A 25,017-nucleotide genomic window follows, 5' to 3' on the forward strand; every position below is an offset into this window, starting at 1 on the left:
TCTTTTTTTTTGTGCTGCTGTGCACCCCCTCAGAGTTTCATAGAGTCACAGAACGGCTCAGGTTGGATGGGACCTTACAGACCATCACATCCCAACCCCGGCCATGGGCTGGGTGCCCCCACCAGGTCAGGCTGCCCAAAGCCCCAAGCAAAGCTTCATCTCATATAACACAGGGCTGCGTTGAGAAAGCAAACACGGATATAAGGGCTGTACTTCTGGGGGGTTTACACTCCTGCAGGCTGAAGTTTCCTACTTCCCCTTGGCTCCCTTCATCCTGCTGCTGGCCCCACACCCACTGCTGCTCAGCACTTCCACCTGGGCACGGAGCGGGATTTCCCTTCTTTCTGGAATAAATGGTTGTGTATTATTAAATCAACAGCCTTTGCTACTTGCTTTGGCTAAGCGGGACTTTCAGCATGCTTCTATGATTCTACTTGGAGCACCGTGAAAGAGAGTTCTGCTTATCTTTTCAGCTCCGTGCCTGATGTAAATATTCCCTTGTTACACTGACACGTCAACACCTGAGATGAAATAAAGCAACGTTTCCAGCCAGATTCACTATTTCTTTCTTTCTTTCGCTTTCTAGCCTCAGAGAAGCCAAAACCCCATGTGCAAATATAACTGAGGGTTGGAGGCAGTCACATGTGAGGGCATCAGACACCACAGTTAAGGTTCCAAATTACTGCAGCCTTGAGACAATCTGTGCACTGATTTCCTCAGGGAGACGCAGGATGGGCCCAGAAACTCCCCTGCGCCATGAAGGTGGAGGAGGTAAAGGTTTCGGTGTTGTTGCCAAGGGGCTGATAAAGGGGAAAAGCAAAGAACATGAAGCTCTTTGCAGAGGGGGAGGACAGCAGGGAATGAGAGAAACTGAGTGAGAAGCAGCTTTTCAGCTTACTTAGTTCCTATCAGAGTAAACCGAGAAAAGGCAGAGTAAATGAGCACCTCTAAAGCTCATTAGAGTGCACCAGCATCGCTGCTTCGCCGTCCTCCACAGCTCTTTCCTCTTTGTTCTCAGTCACTGCACTGACACATTGGGCAACCCCACATGCACTATGTGCAGCCACGCTCCTGTAAGCCATTAGGCAATGCCCCAACGATGTCACCCCCAAGATCCTCGCCCAGCAGCTCAGATGGCTCCCATACCAAGCGCAGCCCTGGATCATCCTCGTGTAATAAGAAGCCATCCTAACTAAAGAAATACAAGAGGCAGCTCTTCGCATTGAAGATGGCCAAAGCCATCCTGACACCACAGTGAGCGTAGTGAGGGACCTGGAAGCAGCATAAGCTGTAAGGGATTTTAACCTGGGGGAAGAACTACAGTGCTGCCAGGTGCAGTTTTCCTCCTTGAACACAGAATAAAACCCACTGCTCAGTGGGAATAGGCAGCTCAGCCCTGTCTCCTGGGACTAAAGCTGGCACACGATGTGTACCCTGTGGAAACCACACCATGCTGCTGCTTCAGCATTCCAGACAGGAAAAGCACAATAAGGGTAAAGAAATAACTGACAGAGACCTGAGAATCAGAGTAGAGGCAGTAAAATGTGACTCTCCTGCAAAGAGGTTTCTTCCTTCTGATTCATCCTGTATAAAACCTACTCGACACGCAGGGCCAGCATGACCAGTTCATCACTGAGTTCATCCCAGTTTGCACTGACACTGTGCTGCTAAGCTACATTCAAAGTAGCCCTCCAGATCGTGGAAAAAAAGTGTTGGTTGTAAAGCAGAACCCAAAGTGGGACAGATTGTTTGGGCTCTGTATTGGGAACTTGCATATAAAGCTGTGCTTCCCTATGGAACCTATTGATATCGCTACCCAAACACATCCCATAAAGGCAGAGCTCAGGCACAGCCAGCAGGTAACACAGGCATGGAGGAAACAAGGCCTTACCCTTCACACATTGAAAATCACAGAGGAAAAAGCCGAAGTTTAACTTCCAAAGGCAGCTGGCAAGGAACAACAGACTGTTATCTCACACATCTTGTTAAACCACGCTTCTCTTGTGCATAAATACTGAGGCTTGCGTTAAGTTTTGTGTAGTAACCCAACACTGCATTACAGCTTTATGCATTACACACCATCTCTGGCGCTCTCTCATATTTTTCTTCTGTTCTCAAAGCACTGTTCCCTATGCAGGAAGGAAGAGCACAAGAATGGGGATGGTTTATAGGGCATAATGTTTCCAGAGACACATCAGCGTCTACAGGGAAAAGCAGAGAGAAGAAAACAGAATATTGCAGCAGGCAAAGTAATCTTGCAAGGAAAACCAAACCCAAACTTACTGCTCCGTTCAATCTGGTGAGTTGGCTCTGAGCAGCCAGAAATAACTTGAAGGGTGAAGTTTAGCAGCAGCCGCGGTGCAAGATGTGATAAAGAATGAAAGCAACAGGAGGAGATCTAAGCTAGCAGGGTTCAGAAGCTCTAACCCATTGCTTCTAATGCATAGCTTTTGCTGCAGCTGCTGTGCAAGTTAATTGAGCTGACTTATGGACAGGAGACTCAAAGCAATGCAGTATTTCAGCAGAGAAACACTGATTTTTAGCAGGCACGGCTGAACAACCAGCCTGAGATTGCTGTCTGCAGCTTACAGCACTGAAGTCCCTGCAGGAAAAGATTTTCCTTAATCAAAACTACCTCACAGAGCAGCAGATCGTCAGCAGGACTGAGGGAGCCAAAGGACACGGGCTTGTTACAATGCCACAGTACCAGGAAAACACTCAGTAGCTTTTAACAAGCTCTTGAAACCAAAGGTTACGTACTGGTTTCACTCCAGCTCTGAGCCCAGCGCAGCAGGCAGAAGTTACAGTGATCTGGATACATACAGAACCTTCCTGTTACTCTGCAGCAGTCCCATTAAAAGGCATTGCAGTGCAAGGGGATTCATAAAGGTTCCGAATTTGGTACAGAAGCTCAGAGATGAATGCAGCGCTTTAAAATGCTTTAGAAGCATTTAGCAGAAGTATCTGATTTTAAAAACATTGTGGATGGTTCCAAACTGCAATAGAGAAAATGGGACACATTGGCTGCTGATCGGATCTGAAATAAGAACGGAAAAGATTATTGTAAGAAATAACTCAGTCTTTGGGCAAAGGAAACAACTGAGGCAGTAGTAGGAGATAATAAAGAACCAAATGCAGGCAGTGCCTCACAAACACCCGGCACCGCATCCCGCTGCCTCACTAAGCACTCTATAGTCAAACCACGAGCATCACCTGCTGGCGGAGCTTCAGAACTGCAAGCAGATACCCAGCAAGCACACAGCCAGGGAAAGGACTGCAGCCAGCTGCGGCTAACAGTCAACTCCATACATTCACTAACAGTCAACTCCATACATTCACTAACAGTCAACTCCATACATTCACTAACAGTCAACTCCATACATTCACTAACAGTCAACTCCATACATTCACTAACAGTCAACTCCATACATTCACTAACAGTCAACTCCATACATTCACTAACAGTCAACTCCATACATTCACTAACAGTCAACTCCATACATTCACTAACAGTCAACTCCATACATTCACTACGTGTCTCTGATGTGCGCCATTTAGAAAACAGGATCACCCTTGGATATTCAATTCAGAACGTTTCTAACGCGCTGCCATCTAATAGCTGCCATTTCTGCATCCCAATAATTGCATCAGAGGCATTTCCAACGTGCACTTATGTTCACACCAGTGCCAAATCACGAGCAATGGGACAGAACCGAGCTGTGCCTGGGGGAGGAGGGAACTGTTTGTTTTCTTCTTTTCCCATCTAGTCGTACATCATCACGTTTCAATTCAAAGCATTAAGCAATGACTCCACTCAAAAGAAAAGATGCAAAGCGATTTCACCAAGACTAGGAAGCCTACGTGGAAAATAATATCCTCACCTGTTTATTTTTGTTAGTTTTACCACTCGGGAACCTGGTTGGTTGGAACTCAGTGTGAATACAATCGAAGCTTTGCAGAAAGTCACACGTACCAAACACACCCCAGGCTCAAAATGTGTCTGCCTTCACTTCTCTTTTCTCTCTCAGTGTCTCTTTCCAGGATGTCCATCGTCAGGGATCCGACAGAGTCCAACTCAGTCTCTCAAGTCAGGTGCCACACACAGACTCAGAAGGTGGAGATGTCTCACAGACAGTCTTCCTTGTAGTGCATTGTGTCAGTGAGTTCAACCAGTGTGTCAGTATTCAACCATGTAAGCTCGGGGTTTTAACTCCACAATACAGAAATAGAATTTTACACGTAGCTTCGCATGCCTTACGGCCGCTTGCCCTACTATAGGACAGTGCAATAAATACAAATACCTGCACACTAGAAAAAGATCCAACTGCCATGATCTACACCTTGTTCATGAGTACAAACTCACCTAGTCAACAATATGACAAAGTTAGCAGAAAAAGTGGCAATGGCAGTAATAGTCTACTACAAAAACAAGGCTAGAAGCAAAGTGTTGTCAAGCTACAGAAAGTTTTCTGCTTCCCAATACGTGACGTAGGGCCCAATCCTGCCGAGTGCAGCGTCGTGACCAGAATACTGCATCAGAACATGCTTTTCCCCCATATAACAATGAATACTTATACAATTTATTTGGTTTTGATAACGGTTTATAAATAGCACACTATCATGACTATTCAACTATACAGCAACATGACATTTATAGCCTAATCCTGAATACAAAGTCCAAAGAACATGACTATGAAGGCCAGAGAGCAAACGTCGTCAACTAAAAGCAATTCCACTTCAGAAGTTCGTTTTATTGAGTATTCTTTTACACAAACATTTGAAACCTAAGGAACAGGATTTCCTCTTCCCTCTGTTCCAGCATTAATCTACCCACACATCACCCTTATAAATTAGTGATGGATTTTAACAGGTTAGCCCCTCAGGGCTATATATTTATATATTTTATATATATGCACATTTACTTTGAATTCTATGTAAAAGTTGAAAACAGAAAAGTGTTGGAAAGAAAACCTCAGAATATATCACAGCTCTTTCAGCAAAAAAAATACAAATTAGTTTTATAACCACTATTCAATTTATCAAACTCTTCTTTTTTTTTTCTGTTTAATTATGTACACATTACAGGAAATAAAACTTCTTCCACAAACATTCTCTAAGGTGACGGATACTGATAGATGATAGCAGGAGGAATATTAAACAAATGGGGGGGGGCATCCGTTTCTGCTTTTAAAAAGTAAAAAGTCACCATATAATTGAGTACAAAAACCTGCATTGAATGACAACTGCTGGTGTAGTAACTTGATCAGGTATGGAGACCAAGAGTATAGTAAAGCCCTATGGTAATAATATCTCTGTAGCATTTTCCACTCGGTATGTATATACTAAATGTTGGCAAAGTTTCTGTAGCATTAGCTTATACAAACATAGGAGTCCTCAGTCTGCTGCATCAAATGGAACGGGTGTGTTTTAATTCTCCTGAAATGCACCTGAATTGCAGAGTGTCACTTACAAACCGCATCATAACGAAGCTTCTCTTCAGAAAAATATCTGTTTGGCATCTCCAGGACTCTGTTCCATCGGACAATAGGGGCATTTTAATCTGGGGACAAAAACAACACGTTAGGATGGCGGTAATGCAGGCAGAAGCCTGGTGGCAGTGCTCTTTATCTGGAGGCTTAGCACTGCTGAAACACAGCTAAGCACGAAGCTTCTTCCTCCACCAGACTGGCAGGGACAGTCCTTCCTCCTTTCCCCCAGCAGCACACAACAATACTTGAAGGCTCTGCTAAAAGTTGCCTTGCACAAAGAGAAACCTTATCCCATTTTTTTTTTTTCCCTTCTAATCATGTTTTTTCACCTTTTACCCACTCACCTCTGTATTACTAAATACCAGGAAATTATTCTTCATGGCTAATCTATTATTTAAGCTTTGGGGTTAGTTTGTTGCATCGTGGCCGTTTTAAGCAGGCTGGTGGCTTTCAGTGTGATTTCATTAACATCCAGTCAGTTTTACTCTCTTGTGCCCAAAATGCTGCCATTTCTCAATCCACACGGATCAGAACCTGCAGGCTATGGCTAAATAGGTCAGCCTGGCCTCCCTGCTGAGCTCTCCACCAGCACAACTCCATCTGCTCACTGCATTTCTTCTAGCACTGATGCATTTTTCCCCCCATCTCTAAGTTTGCACCTTTCATTCCCCAAAGTCAATTTTGTCAGAGCTGTTCTGTCAGTAAAGCTGATGAACAAAAGCATCAGGAATGAGTGACCAGAGACAGGAATAACATAGCAGTAACTGGCTTAAAATGGATGAAGTTACCCAAAAAGTATACCTTCCCCTTTTTTGTTTTGTTTTAAACAGAGCAAAGAACGCAAACATTACTCGGTGTTTTCAATCCCAGTATGACTTATTTTCACACTGGATGTCACAAAACAACCAAGAGCTCTAAAATTAAGCCAACAGCCTTCACAGAAGCTTCATACATTCAACACATTACCTTCTTCCTGAAGGAAATCTGTACAGCTCTCCCATCACTTTAGCTCCTTTCCAAAAGCCTGTAGCTACCAAGGCATGATCATTCAACTACCCACTCATTACTGAGCCATATCTCCCCAGAGGTTTACTTCCCCTGCCTATTTAAAGGGGGTTTCCACCATTACTAGCCTTGCTCCCAGTGAAAAAACAGGTGTGCAGAAATCTCTTTGAATTTTGTGACAACATGATGGTATTTACAGCTTGGAAATTACTCCGTTTGCTACATTTCTTCATGCAAACCCTTTCAACAACATCAGAAGGTTTCTTATACTATCCTCCAGCACATCAGCTCAGCCATCTGACTTCAAAGTCATACTCCAAGACTTACAAGCTTCCACCAGTTACAGAATTGTGAAGCCAGCTTTCCTCAAATGCCATATTCTAGTCTTAAGGTTCATCATTCTCTATACTTTGCTTGGAATGCAAAAATAAAATGGTACTTACTTGCTGCCATTAAACATTTTATTCAAAGCATCTCTTGATATAATATGACCACAAACTAATTTCATAGGTGGATTATTATCTGTTGTTTGCTGACGGAGAATGGGACAGGCAAATATTGAATGGTACCAGCACTTTTTACCAAGGTCCACTTCAATCTGTGAAAGAAATGAAGATAAAATTATCTTGGGAAGTAACATTTCCAGACAATTATTCCCTTATGTCACAAAATTCCTTAAGTAAGAACTGTAACCAGCACTGAAGGCAGCAAAGTCCATCAAGCTGATGCTTCACAACTTGAAGACTGAAAACTGTAGGGCTCGAATGTGCACGCTTGAGGGTTCCACTCTCACTGTTACAAAAGAAACAGCTGAGAGAAAACTTGACACGTGCTGAAGCTACATATGAATCTCTTCTAGCTGCAGTGAATCTAACTCAGACCATGCCCAGTTTGCATTAAACAGGATTTATTTCCAAATGAGGAGCAGGTCATTGGAGAGCTGCATGAACCTAGTAAAAGCTGTAAGGGAAAACAGGATTTTGTAACAATCGAACTTCATTTTAACTCAGGAGTTGTGCTGAAAGCATAATACACTGGAACCCAGTATCTTCCCAGACACAGACATAGTACTACATCTTTTACCTCCTATCTGCCTGATCAAGTGTCAATGCAAAGCAGCCTACAAACAGACCTCAAGCCTAGCTGGAGGAAGTTCATGTTCCTCAGTGAGATTCAAACTTTATCAGCCATAGAAGAGGAAGAGGACTCAGCTGTCCATGCTTATGTTTTATGCAAGTCCTGTACGTGGGTGCTGCTGAAGGCAGTGCCTTGTCTGAGGCAGCCTGCACAGCTGGTCATACCAGTGGCCCTTGTACAAGTATGGGTGATGATTCACACTCAGCATTGCTATGGGTTGAACCTACAAACAGAAAAGCAGCAGCCAAGTCCATCAGCCAGGCTGGATGTGGCTCTGGGCAACCTGATGTAGTGGTTAGTAACCCTGCACATAGCAGGGGGGTTGAAACTGGATGATCATTGTGGTTCTTTTCAACCCAGGCCATTCTATGATCAGCCTGAGCAGAAATCCTGAGGTCTCTGTATAGGAAATCTCAGACCCTGGAGCTGCTGGAGCTGGTAGTTATGCATGACATCCCTTACCATTCAGCACACAAGCAGCCTGAAATCTGCATTTCCCCATTAGAGATCTGTCTGCCCCATGACAGCTCAGCATTAACTCACCGGTAGTTCATCCTTCTGGTTCCAAACACCCGTGCACTGCCGTTGTTCAATAACTGCCTTGATATTAATTAGAGCTGGTAATGCTACACAACCTGCTGAAAAACTGCAGGAAAAAAAAAAGAAACATTAACATAACGTGAGTTTTAGCAAATAACTATTTCTTGTATTTCTGTTCTAAAAAACTTTTAGATACAACAGTGTTATACTACTTCATTCAATTTGTGACCATGCTTCCAAGTAAGGAAGGAACACCCTGATAACAGGGATTTCACTTTAAGCTAGTTTAATTTTTGAAGGATTTGCAGCACCAAAGGTCACTATGGTTTCAAATAGCCTTGCTTATGACAGGAATATCAGCATCACCTGTGCAATAAGCACATTTCAGCACAATCAAATTCATATTGGGCCCAAACCAAGCGACCAATGGATCCAAACACGAAGGATTTTTCCACTGCACTGAAAATCTCAGACACTTGCACTGAAAGCTGCAGAACTACAATGTCAGCGTGAGGAAAACACTAAGGGTGGTTATTCATTTCACTGCAACAGGAACAAGATGAAAACTAACAACCAAAGTTATAGGTATTCATAACTTAGGCCATCTATAAAATCCTCCAAGTCATGTGGAAGCACCCCCTTTGCTGTAGTTTATGACAGAGGTTTGAAACAGGAGAAGCTGAAGGTATGACAACTTTAAACAGAGCTCTAAAGGAGAATAATAAAACACAAACAGTAGTTAAAAAACAGACCCAAGAAGAGGTAAGGAAGCTTCTGCCGAGTACTGAAACTAGCCCAGAAAGACACATGCATGTAATTCATTTTCCATTAAATGCTTGAAATAGAAATCAGAACGTCAGGCAATTGGCAGCCAAAGGTTAAATAGCAGCTGATCTGTATTATCTTCTGAAAAGCCAGGAGATTAAACTGCTTTTTCTTAACATTTCTAGCAGCCTACGATCGATTTGCATTTTGTCGGATTAACCTCCTAGGCTTCAAAGTGCCTTTTTTCTTTCCAAATGAGGGCCAAGAAATAGTTTGGAAGTTTGAGCAGCTACAATCACAACCTGATTCAAACACTCCTGTAAGGAGAAGACAGGTGAAAAAAATGTGTGTATTAAAAAGAGGTGATCAAGTGCTGACATGTGGCTGGAGCTTTAGTGCTTTGTGGGTACACAGCAGGAAGAGTTCCCACACACTTGTTGTGGAAATAAAGGGCTGATGGTCACCCTCATCCTTCCCTCTAAGCTACAGAAGCCAAGGTCCATCCATGAACGCTTCCTTTTGATGCTTCCTCTCCAGCTGAGAAAGCCCAGTACACCAGAATCTCTCATCATTCACACCTTTGCAAATCTCACTGGAGCTAACTGTAACCACACTCTTCACACAAGCTAAATAAGACTATTTGTCAACATTTATTTTGTCCTCAATTAGAAACAGAAACCAAAACTCTACGCACTAGGTCTTAAAAACAAGCAAAAAGCAGCATACCTAACACTGAGCGGGGATTCAACTGAGAGACCCAGAAGAGCACAGGCATCTCTTGTGAAGATGTCACAGATGTCCGCCCACTGATTTGCATCTAATAGATGAACGTACGGCGAGTTCTCGATGCCTTGCCTCAGGTACACCAGGCTGCCCATCAAAACCTGAATATCTGTGAGGGATTGGGGAACAGTTAGTTGGTTTATGCTATGAATAAAAGCTGGTGTTTTCACTTTTAGACTGTAAAGAGGAAACGAGCAGAAGTGGAAGATATGCCAAAACAACAGCACATACTTTCACCTCTACAACCTACAATTCCAGCCACAACAGGACACTTCCACCTATGAGAGCCCCAGTGTGCTATGAAAACAAATGAAAATAATGACCAAAAACACACTTGGAACATGATTTGTATTTAACTACCACATGCCACTTCCAAGTGCCTCCGTTACAACGAGGGGAATAAAACCTTACCTTTCTGATGGTTTAGGGCAAACGGCTGGAAGTTTTTCGCATACTGAAGTGCTTCTCTTTGATTTGCTGTTCCGCCCATCAATAAACTAATGAAATATAATCTGTGTAGTTTAAACTCCAGTGAACTATTCTGTGCCATAAGCATTTCTCTGTTGGATACCGCCCACCTGGAAGAAACGAGGAGGTACAAAAGGACATGGCACAGGAGTAATTAGATGTCAGCCCACACGATATCAAATTATTACAATTATCAAACATCTATTTCAAGGTGACTGTTCCTTGAACTTAACATGGAGCACAGAAAAGAGTAAGATCCTTTACAAGTGTTACACTGCAAGCACAATACATGTACAACAAGCTTCCAGTGCTGCATAGGTTAGCCTCTGCCTCCTAACACAGCAATTGGAAGGCAAGACTGATTTAGACATAACAGAAGGTAGAAATAGCTGAAATTCATTCCTAAATTTGAATTAATAGCACTGAGTCTTAACAATTACAGTCTTCTGCTGCATGTTATACAGTTCTGACCAACACTGTCAACAACATGTTTTTCAACTTCCTCATTCCCCAAACATCATCTGCTGAGCCACTGTGTTTATGTGTACGTTGCCCTGGAGAGGGGAAGTTCATCTATGGAAGCACTGAAGAACAAGTCCATGCACTGCAGGTACAAGGGGAAGAGAAATCAGTCTGGATACGATGTTTGGCTCTGTTGAAAATCTGATCTGTGTTATTTTCAACTGGCTGCAATAGAGACTGTTTTTCCAAACTAGCTTTCAGGCAAGCTTTCTGGTTTTTTGTTCTCTGAGTGGCAGCACTGACTTGGATGAGAAGAAAGCAAATAGAGAAGCAAGGCCTGAGGTGTTTGGACTAGCGTGTTCCATTCCTATTCAAAGGATTTGCAGCAGAAAGAGAAAAAGCAGCAAATGATGGTTAAAACATTCAACTCACATGCTCCCCACCACAGTTCAACATCATCAGTAATCACAACACCTGTCTTCCTAACGCCTCTCAAAGTGATGCTCTCAGAGCGCTTTCAATTCTGTGACTCAATTCTACCTGAAATTTCTGAAGTACACTGCACACCATGCAAACCACAGCTCTCCTCTAGATCCGAGGTGGAATTTAGTTGGGTTGAATATCACAAAGCCTGACAAAGATTAAATAAACTTAATCCATGTCCCAAAGGTCACAATGAATACCAAGACCTCACTGCTGTACACACAGAGACAATGACTATTCCCTGGGACACTACAAGTTCTGAACCTGCCAGTAATTCCCATCAAAGCTTCACAAAGAGCGTTCCTCCTGATCACTGCTGAGAGAAATGGGAAATTACTTCATCAGCACCAGCAGTTCTGAGGAATAACTGCATATCAAGACGCAGCTCAGTTCTTAAGCTGGATAGAGTTCTGTCATGTTTTCAATGTCCTCACTAACAGCCACATTTTTTACATAAGCATTTGTGCCCAGCACTAGGCAAACACAGAGGCAGAGAGTTTTTGCCCTGAAAAGTCACACTATAAGCAGAAATGAGGCAGGGTGGGGGAGGGAAGCCAGCATACAAATTGAACTAACAATACACTCTATTCTCCATCTAATTCAGCTGCCTAGGGAATAAGGCTTCCTTTGAAGAAGGACCATGCCTTCTCCTTTGTTTGAAAAATATTTAACACATTGCAGGAATGAAAAGACATGGATAAGTTGCCACAAATAAGATGCAGGACCTGGGTAATCTGAGCTAAACCAAACTCAGTGAGTTGAGGTAGACAAGACATACCAGCAATAATTTACTGCTCCTCAGAGAGAGAGCATCCTTTACTTTAGGTTTGAATATCAGAGCACCCTGCATGTATCGTAGATGCCAATGACCTCCGAATCGACACACACCTGAGATGGTTGATAGTAAAAGTGGAAAAATGCATTTAAGTACATTTCAGTTAAGTATTCAGTTAGCCAACTAATGCAAAAAAAAAGGAAATTATTTTAAGTGTACAAATTAAGATCTAGAATGAAATACATTTTCAATGTTTTGTTCCATGCCTTTTGCTTTTAAAAAGCTATTCTTGCTTTTGAGTAAGCTTACCAAAGCCACAAAAATAGGCTGAGGGTTGGTTTGGTACTTTGTTGTTTTTAAAATAGAAGCTGTTCTGATTTGTACAGCATAGATACGTATCTACTCCTGGAAACTATAAGACAGTAGTTCATGAGATATTCCATCATCATTCCCTTACAGAAGCATCCTATGTGCCTAGTGGTTGTAAAGTCCATTAAGGTGATGAAAACATCTTAGTCTAAGGCTGATTGGTAACATATCAGCCACTCTCAGACTTCAGGTAACGCTGAATGCTCAGACAGAACCTGAAACTCTTGGACTCACTGAGTTGTTTTGCTCAGATCACACTTTCAGCCCACATTCCCCCCTGCAGCCCACAAAGCAGAAACACTTCCTGGCTACCAGGGCCATATCCCTGTCCCAACACTAATGACCACCTGCCTGGCAGCAGTAGCCCTTACAGGTCATACCTATTCTTTCATTCCCTCTTCCCAGCCTTTATCTGCACTAAACAGGGAACTGGCTTGAGGAAAAAATGATACAGTTGATCCTGATTCTAAGTTTTGCTCACCACCAGGGCTCAGTGAAGCAAAGAAGACTTGGTGATACCCAACACCTTTATGAAGTCCTATTATCCTCAACAGCTAGACCTTTGTGCTTAATATTCACTAGTGTTTCACTGTAACTACAGTAAAGAACCATCATGACAGATCACTGGTTCTCTAAGTTAATTTTCCTCCCAAAACCTTAAATTAACCCTTAATCCTTTGTGGTTGGACTTAATGATCTTTAAGGTCTTTTCCAACCTGGGCAACTCTATGATTCTATGACTTTTAAGAAAGAGACCCTTAGTTAAGCATTGACCACTGGGAGGAACAACAAGGGAACAAGTGGGGAACGTTTGCTCAATAATGGGATGTCACACAGAACAAATGAGGACACACCAAAACAAAGATTAAATATTTAAAGTGAAAAACTATGGATTTAATAAAAGAATTCTTAAAAAGGAGGAAAAAAAAAAAAGAGCAGACTCACTCTAATGCAGGTCTCAGAACTCTAACTTTTAATGCTTCCAATATTCGATTTAATTCCACAAATGGTTCTTTCTGACTCTGATCTATTGATAGACCAGATTCCTGAAAAACAAAGGCACATTTCAGGTTAAAGCCTAAAAAAGACACAAACTGCTGTTTTCCTGACAGTTTCAACATTCACCTGGAAAATTAACATTGAGATAAGGATGCTACCATAAAGCACAATGCTCCACGTTCAATACCATTCAACATCCACACTTCTCATTACCTGACACAGTTCCTCGGCCACATCCAACATCCCCTGCCGGAAGAAGTGCTCCACCATCACCTCGTTGAGGATCCGCTGGCTGTCAGCCTGCCAGCACCCATCTATCCCCACGCTGCTGATGTCAGAGTCAAAATTCTGAAAGGTACAAATTAACATTTAATAGGTTGGAACAAAGAGCCCCGTGTAATTTTGCTCGCATTACGCAGGACACCTATGTCTCCACTCCAGTGCTTGCTGCCTATTAGTTTGCCCTTAATTACCTCCTGTTCAAAGTGAAATGTATCTGTCAGCTGCTTCATTATCTCCTGTGTACAGAAGACATCCTTTGGCTTGCTCATCTCACGTCTCAATATTATCCATTATAAGGAACTACAGTGACAAATTACAAGTTAGCTAGCAAATGAGAAACGGAGTTAACTAATAAAGAGACTTCCAGACCGCAATGGGTTTCTGCAGAAAGTATCTGCAGAAAAGAGTTCTTCCATACACAAAAACTGAACAGCATAAAAGAACAGAAGACAAAAATCACCCACGTCAAAATGAGAATAGCATTATCAATGCATCACTGTCACTACAGGGCACCAAATTAGAAGTAAAAGTTTTAACTCGAGAATTTTTGACATAACTGGGGGGGCAGACAATGCTGGAAAAGGAAAATGTCACTTCTCCCCCGGCTCCCAATGATAATGAAATCCACATCTCTGCAGATCAAAATATACCGGCACCTGAACTTTGAAGATCTGAGAGTGTTTTTGCAGCTCTAACCCCAGTGATCCCACTGCTGCGTATTTTTAGGTCAGTGGCCTACGGGCATGTTCCAGGAATAAGTAGAAATGTTGTCACGGTGATTCTTTAGTAACACTTGGCACTGTGCCTCTTGGCAACGGGAGAGCAACGCTTACTCCAACCCAGAATATAAAACAAGATTTTAACTGCTAACACTTGCAGTGCTCTGGGCAAGCAAGATAATTTGAATAAATATCCACACCCATTGCCCAAAATAAACTTTTTGCAAGAGAAACAGAGTCTGGCAGACACTGCATCGCCTGATTGCCTGGTAACTACTGCTGCCTTCTAGGAAGTAACTTCAGAAACCAAAAGCTTGGTGAAATTAGCAGTGCTTCAGCTTTGGTTCTGTGATGATAACAGCTCTGCACCATATGGGGACACCTCTACTGCACACAAGCACTCACCTCTGTCACATCAGCCACAGCAAACACCACTGAGCTGGTGCGAGCTGCTTGCCAGCCAGGCACCACCAGCTCTCTGTCAGCCAGACAACACTGGAGCAGCAGGTTAGCCAAAACCCAGCCTGGTAAGAGCTGCTGGTACAGAGCTGGATAATCAGCTTCAGAACAAATGCGAGTCGGCAGCACTGGTTTGCATCACATCAGCACTTTGTATTCCAGTGCTGCAATACCTCTGACCTTCAGAAAGAGCCCAACAAGTCAGATGATGTTTTGTGACAACACACACCAGGCAACAGACATTTGCAGAGCAATGCTGTCAGGAGCAGTCAGAAGCCTCCGATTAACCTGTTCTAGAAGTGAGATCAAGTTTGAAGGAGAGTCTTAAAAAATAAACAACAACAAAAAACACAGTAGAGAGCAACGTTCCTCTGCGGTCCACACAAAGAAATATGCAGAAGGAAGCACAGCAGTTCTGCACTCTGCTGAGCCCCCCCCACCATTCAGGGAACATGGTTGGGTGACAGCACCCCCAGAGCTCCATATCTGAGCTCCCCCTGACCTAACCCAGCCAACTCAACCTCCAGACCGAAGGGCTCACTTTTAATCACACATCTCCCCCACAATATGGCTATGCCTGCTGCTTTGTCTGTAACAGGTAGCAAATACCTACCCACCCTTCAGCTGCCAGCCTCCAGGGCTGAAACTGCTCCGATGCTGCTCTGCAACATCATGAGAAAGGAGCAGCCTCCTCAGCCTCACACACCAACTTCAAAGCCACCACTCCCTTTGTAAACCTTCAGTAAAACACTCACCTCAGGCTAGCAAATTCTCTTCCATCTTTTGGAGATGGTGGGGCAAGACAAGCATCTAAATCACTGTCACTGAGACAAGTCTCAGAGCTAACACTTCCAGACTGGTGTCTCGACTTCTATGTTCCCTGCTGTGCTGCTTATCTTCAAACTTGGTATTGAAAAACATAAGAATTTTGAGGATTAAATAACACTGTTCTCATCTGTGCCAATCCTTTGAAGCCTTTACAGTTCAATACTATTGCTGATTCTGGTACTGCTTTCCAGACAGCCTTAGCAGGTAACAAATCCATAGAGAAGATATTAAACAAATAACAGAGGCAGCACTGAGAACATATAAGCTCTTTTTTCATTACTTTGGTTTCTGGGATAGAAAAGAAGATTCATTATCAATTAAGTTATTCTTTGTTCTGTTTCAACTTCTAGCACATATATATGTGTGTATATATATATATATATATATAATTCTGAGACAAACCTATGAGCCTCGAGAAACTTCTCAAAACCCCACTGCAAATTAGATTTTTTTTAATCCCATCGAAGATGGTAACAGTGACTCACACCAACCTAGAAGTGCTGTAGCTTCAAGTCATATAATACAATCCAGGGACCTCAAGAAATGATTTTTTTTTCCTCCCCCTCATTTCTCTGATGAGCCCATGTTTGATCAGGCTCTAGCTTCAATTACTTTTCTTTGAAGAAATAAAAAACCCAAAAACTAATGATTTCTGGGGTCTTTATGATATGTGGGATCCTACAGTTCTGCTTCCAATGGGTCCTGAACAGTTTCAAGAACCAACAGTGCACAAGTGAGCAAGTGACTGTCACATGTCAGAACAAATGACTGCTTGCCTTTCGCTTACTTATTTCATACTTATTTCATAATTGTCATGCCAGCATTATATGCTCGTGACTACGTATCTCCTAGCTTTGTTTTCTAAATGCCAACAGTGTGCCAACTGATGGCATGGGGAATTTCACAGCATTTCAGACGTTAAATGAATTCCTTACTTTACAGACCCCAAAATGTTTATTTTACACTTTCAATGTTAAGCTTAGAAGTTTGTCAGTTCTTATTGCAGAGCAGCAGCCACTCTTTAAGGAGCCTAACTAACAAGCCTAAGGGAAAAGTGTAGAGTATTATGTGCTAAATTTACTAATAATACAAATACACTACTGATAATTGTTGAAATATGAGGGGTCAAGGCACTCATATGATGAATCATTTCAACCAACACAACCTTCCCTATTAATAACATGATATGAAGAAGGATGATGACTAAGGACAGTTTTATTCGCCAGTTTTCCAGCATAGTTCACTTTGGGCATTCCTTCCTTCTTCTGAGTTCTGACCCTAAACACAAACACAACACACTTGTTAGAAGTTCTCTGTTCAGTTTCTTGGTTCACAAGATAATGCTCAACCTGCAAAGACAGCTAAAGCTTTCTTAAACGAAGGCATCCAACTATTGCTCACGTGGTTGCTAGAGGGAAACATTTACTTGCCCAATTTAGTTGTCTCATCCATGCTTGGGGATGAACTCATTGCAGACAAGTGACGTACAGAGAGCAATGAGTAAGCTACCTGCTAACACCATGCTGAACAACAAGGATGAACACTGGAAGTGGAGCAGATGCAACTGGATGCAAACATTCCTTTCCAAAGAAGACAACTCTCTTCAGAAGAAAGGGGCACATAAGCACTAATCCATTAGATCCCATCCAAGTTAGTAAGTAATGACTAAACCAACTTAAACACAGACCAGATTAAAACTGGCATAGATGTAGCCCCCCCCCCCAGCAATGGGGGAAAGAAATTAACCTTTCTGGCACAAAAAGAAAACGTAGCAAATTCTTTCAGTAGGATTGTTGATTCTACGTGTAACAACAGCTGTCATTTGGACGTGTCATATTAAATTGGTACCAGCATCAGCATGTTTCCCAACCTCAAAGCAGGCAATAAAATCATGAGTTATATTTATCCGTGCCTGAGCAAACACAGCTACAACCACCACAACTGGTGTTCCAGAGATGTTAATCCAGCCATAAAATAAATGAGAAAATGCTGGGTGAGGATTTAGACACAGCAAACAGGAACTCAGATCTCGTGAATCAAAGCAGGGGCTGCTTCTTGAAATTCAGACAAGCATTTTATTTCTGAAGCAGTAATATTTTGTCCAGAATGTGTCAAGAATCAATTTGCGACGTCAATTACAGTTAATTACTGCTATTAGTTTCAGCTTAAGTATATCATAGGGGAGCAATGTGGAGAAGGCAATTTCAATAGTTTTTGAGCACATTTTCCAGCAGCATGGAGAAAATGCACTGAACATACATGGAAAGTTCCCTTCAGGTGTTACTGCCCAGGGTTTAAACTTTGCGCTCTCATTTGACAAACATGCTGGGATTTCAGGATATACTTTCAAGTAGCAGTGAGAAGTGATAAATCCAAACTACTTGCATGCTGAGCAGTTCCTATCTAAGGAGATAATCCTCACTGGTGCTCTGCACTGCACAGAAACGTGTCCTCAGCTCCCAGCAGGACAGGGGACACGTGCAGTTTCCACTGGAAGCCTTTTGTTGAAAACATTACAGACACGTAGCAAGAGTGAGAATCCAGGGGAACAAGCAGGCCACACAGTGCAAGTTGAGCTCCATTTTTAACAGCCCTCTGAAACAGCTTTTCTGACCCTGTACAGGCACAGAGTAGATCACTGCATCCCTTTCTGCTGTTCTACAAAACCAAGTACTTCAAATTTAACAAATGCTTTCATTTATAACCATTCTTTTTAAAATGAAACCAGTAGACAGAATGCTAAGATAGCAACATCACTGTCAGAACTATGCACAAGACAAAGCAGCAGCAATTTGAATATCAGACTCAAATCTCAACTTTATTAAGCTTGTATGCATTGTCTCCGTCGGCCTCTAAGAAATACTGCTACTAATTTCCAAGGTAGATTTACACCCTTTATACAAGACCAAGGGCTGCTCTACCTCAGACTATTTAAATGAAAAAGGTACACTCAAATCTGAAAGCTTTTCATACACAGTCCACATGATAAGGCAAGAATAGGAAAGTTTCAAACACAGGACAAGATTACATAGATTTATTTCAGGCTTCACACCAGTAATAAGGATGGAATTTTACTCTAGTTAATAGGTTTAGATACAGCAGCAAGGATTAGAGGCAGATGCATCCTTAAGCTTTGGATAACAGCGATGCATGGATTAAAGCTATTAGTACAAAGTTTGAGCTCTCCATGATGGTCAATCATAAGCAAAACAATCCCAACAGCTGCACAGACATTCTGCCCCATAGTGCAGCACTATGGACTTCATCAGCTTGTTGCGTTACTGTTAAATTATGCTTTAATAGCTTACCACTACTAACAAAGTTGAAATGAGATATTCAAATGATGAATTAGTGCTCTGTAATGACACAAGTGTTTTTGTCCAGCTAAAAAGTTGTTTTTAATGAAAGCAGAATAAATTCAACCACAACGTTGTGAAATTAAGCCCTAAGAACCGATGACACATCTGATATATGTAAGAATGTCTGTCTCTAATTCTCTCAGCTTCTAAGCTGCCTTCAAGAACAGAATGCTACAGAATACTGGTCATTTGCCACTGGCAATTAACCAGAACTGAAACACACATCTATAAATAATACTCCTTATTAAGTCTGTTGTTGAGGCAAACGTTTTGCTATGCAGATATAATACTTTTGTTACCAGGTCTAGCAGGACCTCCATGCCACATTCTCTTGGAAGCACTCTGTATAGGAGTTCTGAAGTGCTGCTGCACACCCAGCGCTCCAACCCTACACTGCTGCACTCAAAAGGAAGACTTAAGATGAATTGTAGCACAAATTCCAATACTGTGAAAGAGTATCTGTGATCACGGAATACACGCAGTAACACCATCAAGTCACAATACACATACCTTATCAATGGCTTTTCCAACTCGGGATACACTGCTGTGAATGTCTTTGTGATCAGAGGCCAGTTTTTGAACTGTGTCCTTTATTCTTTTACAACACTGCGTCATAACAAGTGAAATTGTCCCTGACAAGTCTCCATCTTGATCTAAACACAAAAGAGAGGAAAATTACCAACTCTGTTAGAAAGAAACAACAACTTAAATCTCTCAACATGCAACATCATATAAAGGCAAGTGGTATTAAAAGAAAGAAATACAATTAGGAAGCATTGGTGAAGCAAGTGCAGCTTAAATTAAGTAAAACACACAGGACATGGCTGAGCCCACGAGGAAACCAGTCTGGTACAGAAATAACACTCGGTAAGTGCAGCTCTTTAAAAAGTAACGTAAATATCTTGTGCATCCTACTTGAGTTCAGCAGATTAATAAACAGGTCTCCAAGAAACACCCCCAAACACACATCTGACAGAACATAACAGGAAACTGCCTCTAAACTACCGCAGGATCAGTTCTCTTCTAAACCTCTCCCTGAAGACACATCAGAGCAGTATGTTTAAAGTCAACAATATGACAGCAAAGTTTGAATTAATGAGGTCCCAATTCACTCTCACCCTCAAACTACCTCCTTACTCCATAAGGTGTAAGCCTGCATTTGAGCTGTGCAAAACATTTGCTTCCTGAGCAGTAGGAATAGCCCCAAACAGCGTCATCAGTCTCAGCTTCTCCTTGAGGGATGCAAAACAGCCCATAAAGGCCCTGACTGCAGACATCAGGGTTCCAAGAACGAGTGGCTGGTCAGGCAGGATTTATCTCTAGCAGTACGACAGAGTTAAGCTCACCCAACAGTGCAGTGCTGTATGATCCATGCTGGGGGCAATATAAATATGCAATGTTCACAACCCCCTTACCATCTCCTCTCACCTAATTCACATCCCTCCTGCCACAACCAACAACAACATTGACAACAGCATCCTTCTATGCTTTACTTCAGACCTTTCTCTGTTTTCGGTTTCTAACAGGAGACTACTTGCCAGCCTGACCTCTGCACGTCTCTCCTCTCTCCAAATTCATTCTACTTGAAGATGGATCCCTTTAGGCACACACACCGAGCACTTCAACTCTACTGAATGCTACTTTAAATAGACCAGCCCAGAAATGCTTTCTAACATCCCAGATCCAAACGATTCACGTGGAAAATAAAAACCCAAACCATTTCTCTGAAGATGTTAAAAAGCAAATCACTTTTTTCATCAAGTTTGTTCCCTTCTCATTCTGTACTTCAGCACGTTTCTGGTTTGAGTGACACATTTAAGAGATCAGTTCAAACGCTGGCAAGCTGAGAACAATAGAAACAAACAGTAACTATTACAATGCACGCTTAACAATGTGCCTTGGAGAGGGCAAAGGAAACCCAGCGTCACAAAGAACAAGGCTGCAGTCAGTGGGGGTAAGGAACCATTCGGCAGCCGTCTTCTGTTATGCATCCCAACTTTCAACTCTGCTATTGACATCAACAGCAAAAACAAGCTTACGTTGTTACACACTACAATTAGTTCACCCTTAGGTGAACTAGGTAAATAACCCTGTCCCTTGAGTGGACAGTCACCAATTTGGCTCTACACATCCTGAATGAAAGAAGAAAATTCACACAACTGCCACCTGAAGTCGGCCTCTAACCTTCAATAATAACGATTAGTTCTGTTACTGTTTACTTCTTGTGACGGGCATTTTAAAGGATTAAGTAACTTTCTGCTGCCTTCTCCCAGGAAGTCGGATTATATCACAACCGAAACATAAGTGCTTGTTCCCCAAATCTGCCTTGCCCAACAAACACAGAAGAGAAACCATTAAGTAACCACTAAGTTAAAAGCCACAGAACTTATACACACACTGGTATTTCCACCCCAAGCAAATAAGTGGGTTGTTGTCCCCTAACAAATACTACAGCAGAAATGCCATCAAATGTATAAGAGAAAAAGATTTCTCCCCCTCCGCACACCTCTTTCTGCTTTAATTAAACTCGTGATTATTTGCAATAAATCAGCAGAAGAGAGCCTGCAGACAGACCCCTCCCAGCATTCAGTGCTCACAGAACCAGAAGGACTGACAGCTTCACTGCGCTGGGTATACAGAGCTGCAATTTAAAAGGAAATACTTCAGCAATCGGACACACCAGGCACCGAGCAGAGCTCCAAGCCAAGTTCAGTCAGCCAGACACTGAGCAGACATTGCTTCCACCATCCAAGAGGAATAAGCAATCCTGCCTCGGCTGCTCTAGGAGATGAGATGTATTAAAGGGAAAGAAAAGCAAACTTGGTCTTCCTATCCACAGGGCTCAACACGGGGCTGCTCAGTGCTTGGGCTTTAACATGAAAAACAGCTCAAGAAATATTAAGAGCAGGAAAAAAGAGGACAACACTGAAGCTGCTTTAGCCTCTAAACTCACAGGTTGTTTTTCCTCCACCCATTTCCTTTTGATAGCCACTGCCTTTCCATACATCTTTGCTTTCACATTTCCTCCTACAGCGTCAACTTCTTTCTATTACTTTTGGATCTGTTTTGTCATTTTGTTTCTATTTATTTTCCCTTTTAAATCACACACACAGAGGGATACTTCTGCAGTTCACACCCCCAAATTACAGAGCTCCACGTTAGGATATCTGGTCCATCAATTCTCAAAACCAATTCAGGTCACAGCACATAAAAGCTGCAAGCATACAGTCTTACTAGAAATGTACATGGAACCTATAAAAGCTGCCTACCCACAGCCATCAAAATTTAATAGAGCCCTGAGATATTGGAGCATGCACTGACAGCACAACATTAGTTTCATTCTAGAGTGCTGACTAAAAGAAAACTCAGTTTGGGATGCGCTCTGCTGGGACAGCATCACCAGCTGGTCAGTAAACACTGAGAACACATCTAGGGTTTGATAATACCAGCCCAAAACACTTGCAAGTGGAGCCTGGAGGGAGCATGCTGGGTATTCACTTTACTACAACAAAAGTGAGAGCTCTGGATGTGGAACAGAATCATAGAATAGCCTGGGTTGAAAAGTACCTCACTGATCATTCAGTCTTAACCCCCATGCCATAGGCAGGGTTGCCAACCACAAGACCAGGCTGCCCAGAGCCACATCCAGCCTGGAATAGGATGCTTACAAACCTTTACAACCCCACAGATGCCTACAAGAATCAACACCAGCTTAAAGGGTCGCGCCACAAAGTTTCCCAAACAAGGTCAGCATCTGCGTGTGAAGAAAGGCATTAAAGACAGTCAATAAAACATACAAGCTCAAACTCTTTTGAAAGCCACTGAGCGCATTTCCTGAGATGCACTTCCAAAATAATACCAAAAAAGACTGAACATGACTCCATCCCAAACAATCGCCTCGGAGCTGCATTTCCATATTTGCTCTCTATACAAACTGCTCTGCACATGCAGCAATTCTCACACACTTCTGTTTATGGTCCTGGAACTAAACGCACTGCTGAGCAAGAACTGCACCTGTATTTGTTAACAAATGCACAGCAAACACGTTTTACTCCGAACCAAACCAATAACACCCTGCTCTCCAGTTTGGGCAGAGGAACCGGGCAGCTCCCACTCCTCATCCCTGAACAACCACTCACTTCCTGCAGGGCGCTGGGTGAAGTCGCTTGAGCCGGCTCAGCACCCCTCCCACAACCAGCCATAAACACGGCGCTGCCTCCGCCGCGGTGATTTTGCAAGCTGAGTGTGTCTCAATGTTTACAGCGCGCTTCGGGAGGCTGAGCCTGCCCACAGCAGCTGCAAAACAGAAACTCACGAGGCCGTGTTCGCTTCCAGCTGAAGGAGCGGCTTCACCCTCCACACTGCCGCAACGAAAGTAAACAAGTGACAAAAGCATCGAGAAAAAAAGAGAGAGAAAACAAAGAGAAAGACGTAACGAACATTGGGCTCGCCGCTTTACTGCAAGCCTGGTCTTTATCTCCGGGCGCTCCCCGGCCAGCAGGCTGCCACACAGCGCGGGGATGAGCGCCCTGAGCGGGGTCACACAGCGCTGAGGGCACGGCCCGGGCCGGGCTGAGGGCAGCCCGCAGGCCTCGCGTTCCACAGCGATGGATCTGAAGAGCTTGTGAAGCGCTTTGCCCTGACGAATGGGGAAGGAGGGCGGCGGGCTGGGAACGGACGGCGATAGGGAAGCAAAGCGGGGTCGGGGGGATAAGGGGGGTTCCTCACGTACTCTCGGTCTGGAGGATCTCCCGCCTCAGCCCTCCCGCGTACTGGATGAGCTCCTCCAGGCTCCGCTCGCAGAGCTGCCCGTAGCCCGAGAACTTCTGCAGCACCTTCTCCAGTTCCCGCTCCACCGTCACGCATTGGTCCATAGCGGCCGGCGCCGGGCCGCCTTCTTCTTCTTCGTCCCCCCCCACCCCCGGGCTCCGCGGCCTGTCCCGGCCGCCCTCCGTCAGCCCCGGCCCGGCGTCCAACTTCCCGGTCTCCCCCAGCTGTGCTCAGGCGGCACAGCGGGCAGGCGGGGACCTCGGCGGCGGCGGAGCAGGCAGCGCTGCGGGCAGCCGGGGGCCTTCAGGCACGGAGGGAGGGGCGGCGATTATTGCTCAGGCGGCGCGGCGGGCAGCCCCGGCCTACCAGCGTGAGGGAGCAGGCAGTGAGGAGGGCAGCTAAGCGCGGGGGCCTGGGGCTGTGCCGTTGCCATGGGGACGGGCAGGTGGAGGTGGGGCGCGATGGCCTTGTCAGCCTTCGGGCCGGTATACGGCTCATGTAAGCGATGTGGCTGCCGCATCTCGCTGTAAAGCCGCTGGGGGATCCTCCACATGTTAGTACAGAGCTTCTTATTCAAGGTTTTTATGAACATATATGGTGTTCGAAGACATGCAAGCATCCTGGGCTCATGTCATTAGTATCTTGGTTTGTGAGGTTCTTTACCACCATGGGCACCTTTGTCATCTGCTAGCACATTCAAGCAAGATCTCATGATTTAGATATATATACATAAAGATTTATGGTCAAATACAAAGGTCATCAAGCATATGTATATACACACATATTGTCAAACGTACATACAGTCATCAAACAGAATCTGCCTTCCCCAGGGGCAGTTACAATAAAGAAAACACCAACCTATACCTAAAATTACCTACTAATACCTAGGGAAAGAAAAAAGGCAATTCAAGATGTAATTAATGTACTCTGCTCTTGTGTGCTGCCTTGGCCTTGATTCATGTACCTCTCTGCGCTGTTAAGTGCTGTGTGCTTACACGCAGTTACCACAGGAAAGATTGTGGGATCAAAGAGCAAAACTCCATCCTGCACAAAGCCTGGCACAGCTCGATGGTCTGGTGTCCCAGCCGTCCCTGCCTCCAGCAGGACATTGGACTTTGTGACCTCTGGAGATCTGGTCCCACCGGCACTGCTGTGTGATTCACTGCTGGATCACGCCATTCTTGCCTCACCTGAATAACCAGAGCTTTAACCAAATACTGGCCGACCTATTGCAGAATAACACCTGTACATTGAATCTACCTCCTTTTGGCCACTCACGGGAAGCATTTTTGAGTTTAAAATTCCTCCAGGTAAAACAACGCTGT

At 43.6% G+C, this 25,017-nt stretch overlaps 1 protein-coding gene across 1 annotated transcript; it reads right to left on the minus strand.

The window, feature by feature from the left end:
- Nucleotides 1-3,862: 3,862 nt before the first annotated feature.
- On the minus strand, nt 3,863-23,976 carry RMND5A (required for meiotic nuclear division 5 homolog A). Its single transcript, XM_072335502.1, has 9 exons — nt 23,655-23,976; nt 19,433-19,575; nt 13,489-13,623; nt 13,222-13,322; nt 10,131-10,297; nt 9,663-9,828; nt 8,175-8,277; nt 6,938-7,092; nt 3,863-5,560 (listed from the first exon to the last, which is right to left on the minus strand). The coding sequence occupies exons 1-9, from the start codon at nt 23,794-23,796 to the stop codon at nt 5,497-5,499; spliced, it is 1,176 nt and encodes a 391-aa protein (XP_072191603.1). The 5' UTR covers nt 23,797-23,976; the 3' UTR covers nt 3,863-5,496.
- Nucleotides 23,977-25,017: the final 1,041 nt, after the last annotated feature.

The sequence above is a fragment of the Excalfactoria chinensis genome, chromosome 4, assembly GCF_039878825.1.
Source record: "Excalfactoria chinensis isolate bCotChi1 chromosome 4, bCotChi1.hap2, whole genome shotgun sequence".
NCBI classification, from domain to species: Eukaryota; Metazoa; Chordata; class Aves; order Galliformes; family Phasianidae; genus Excalfactoria; species Excalfactoria chinensis.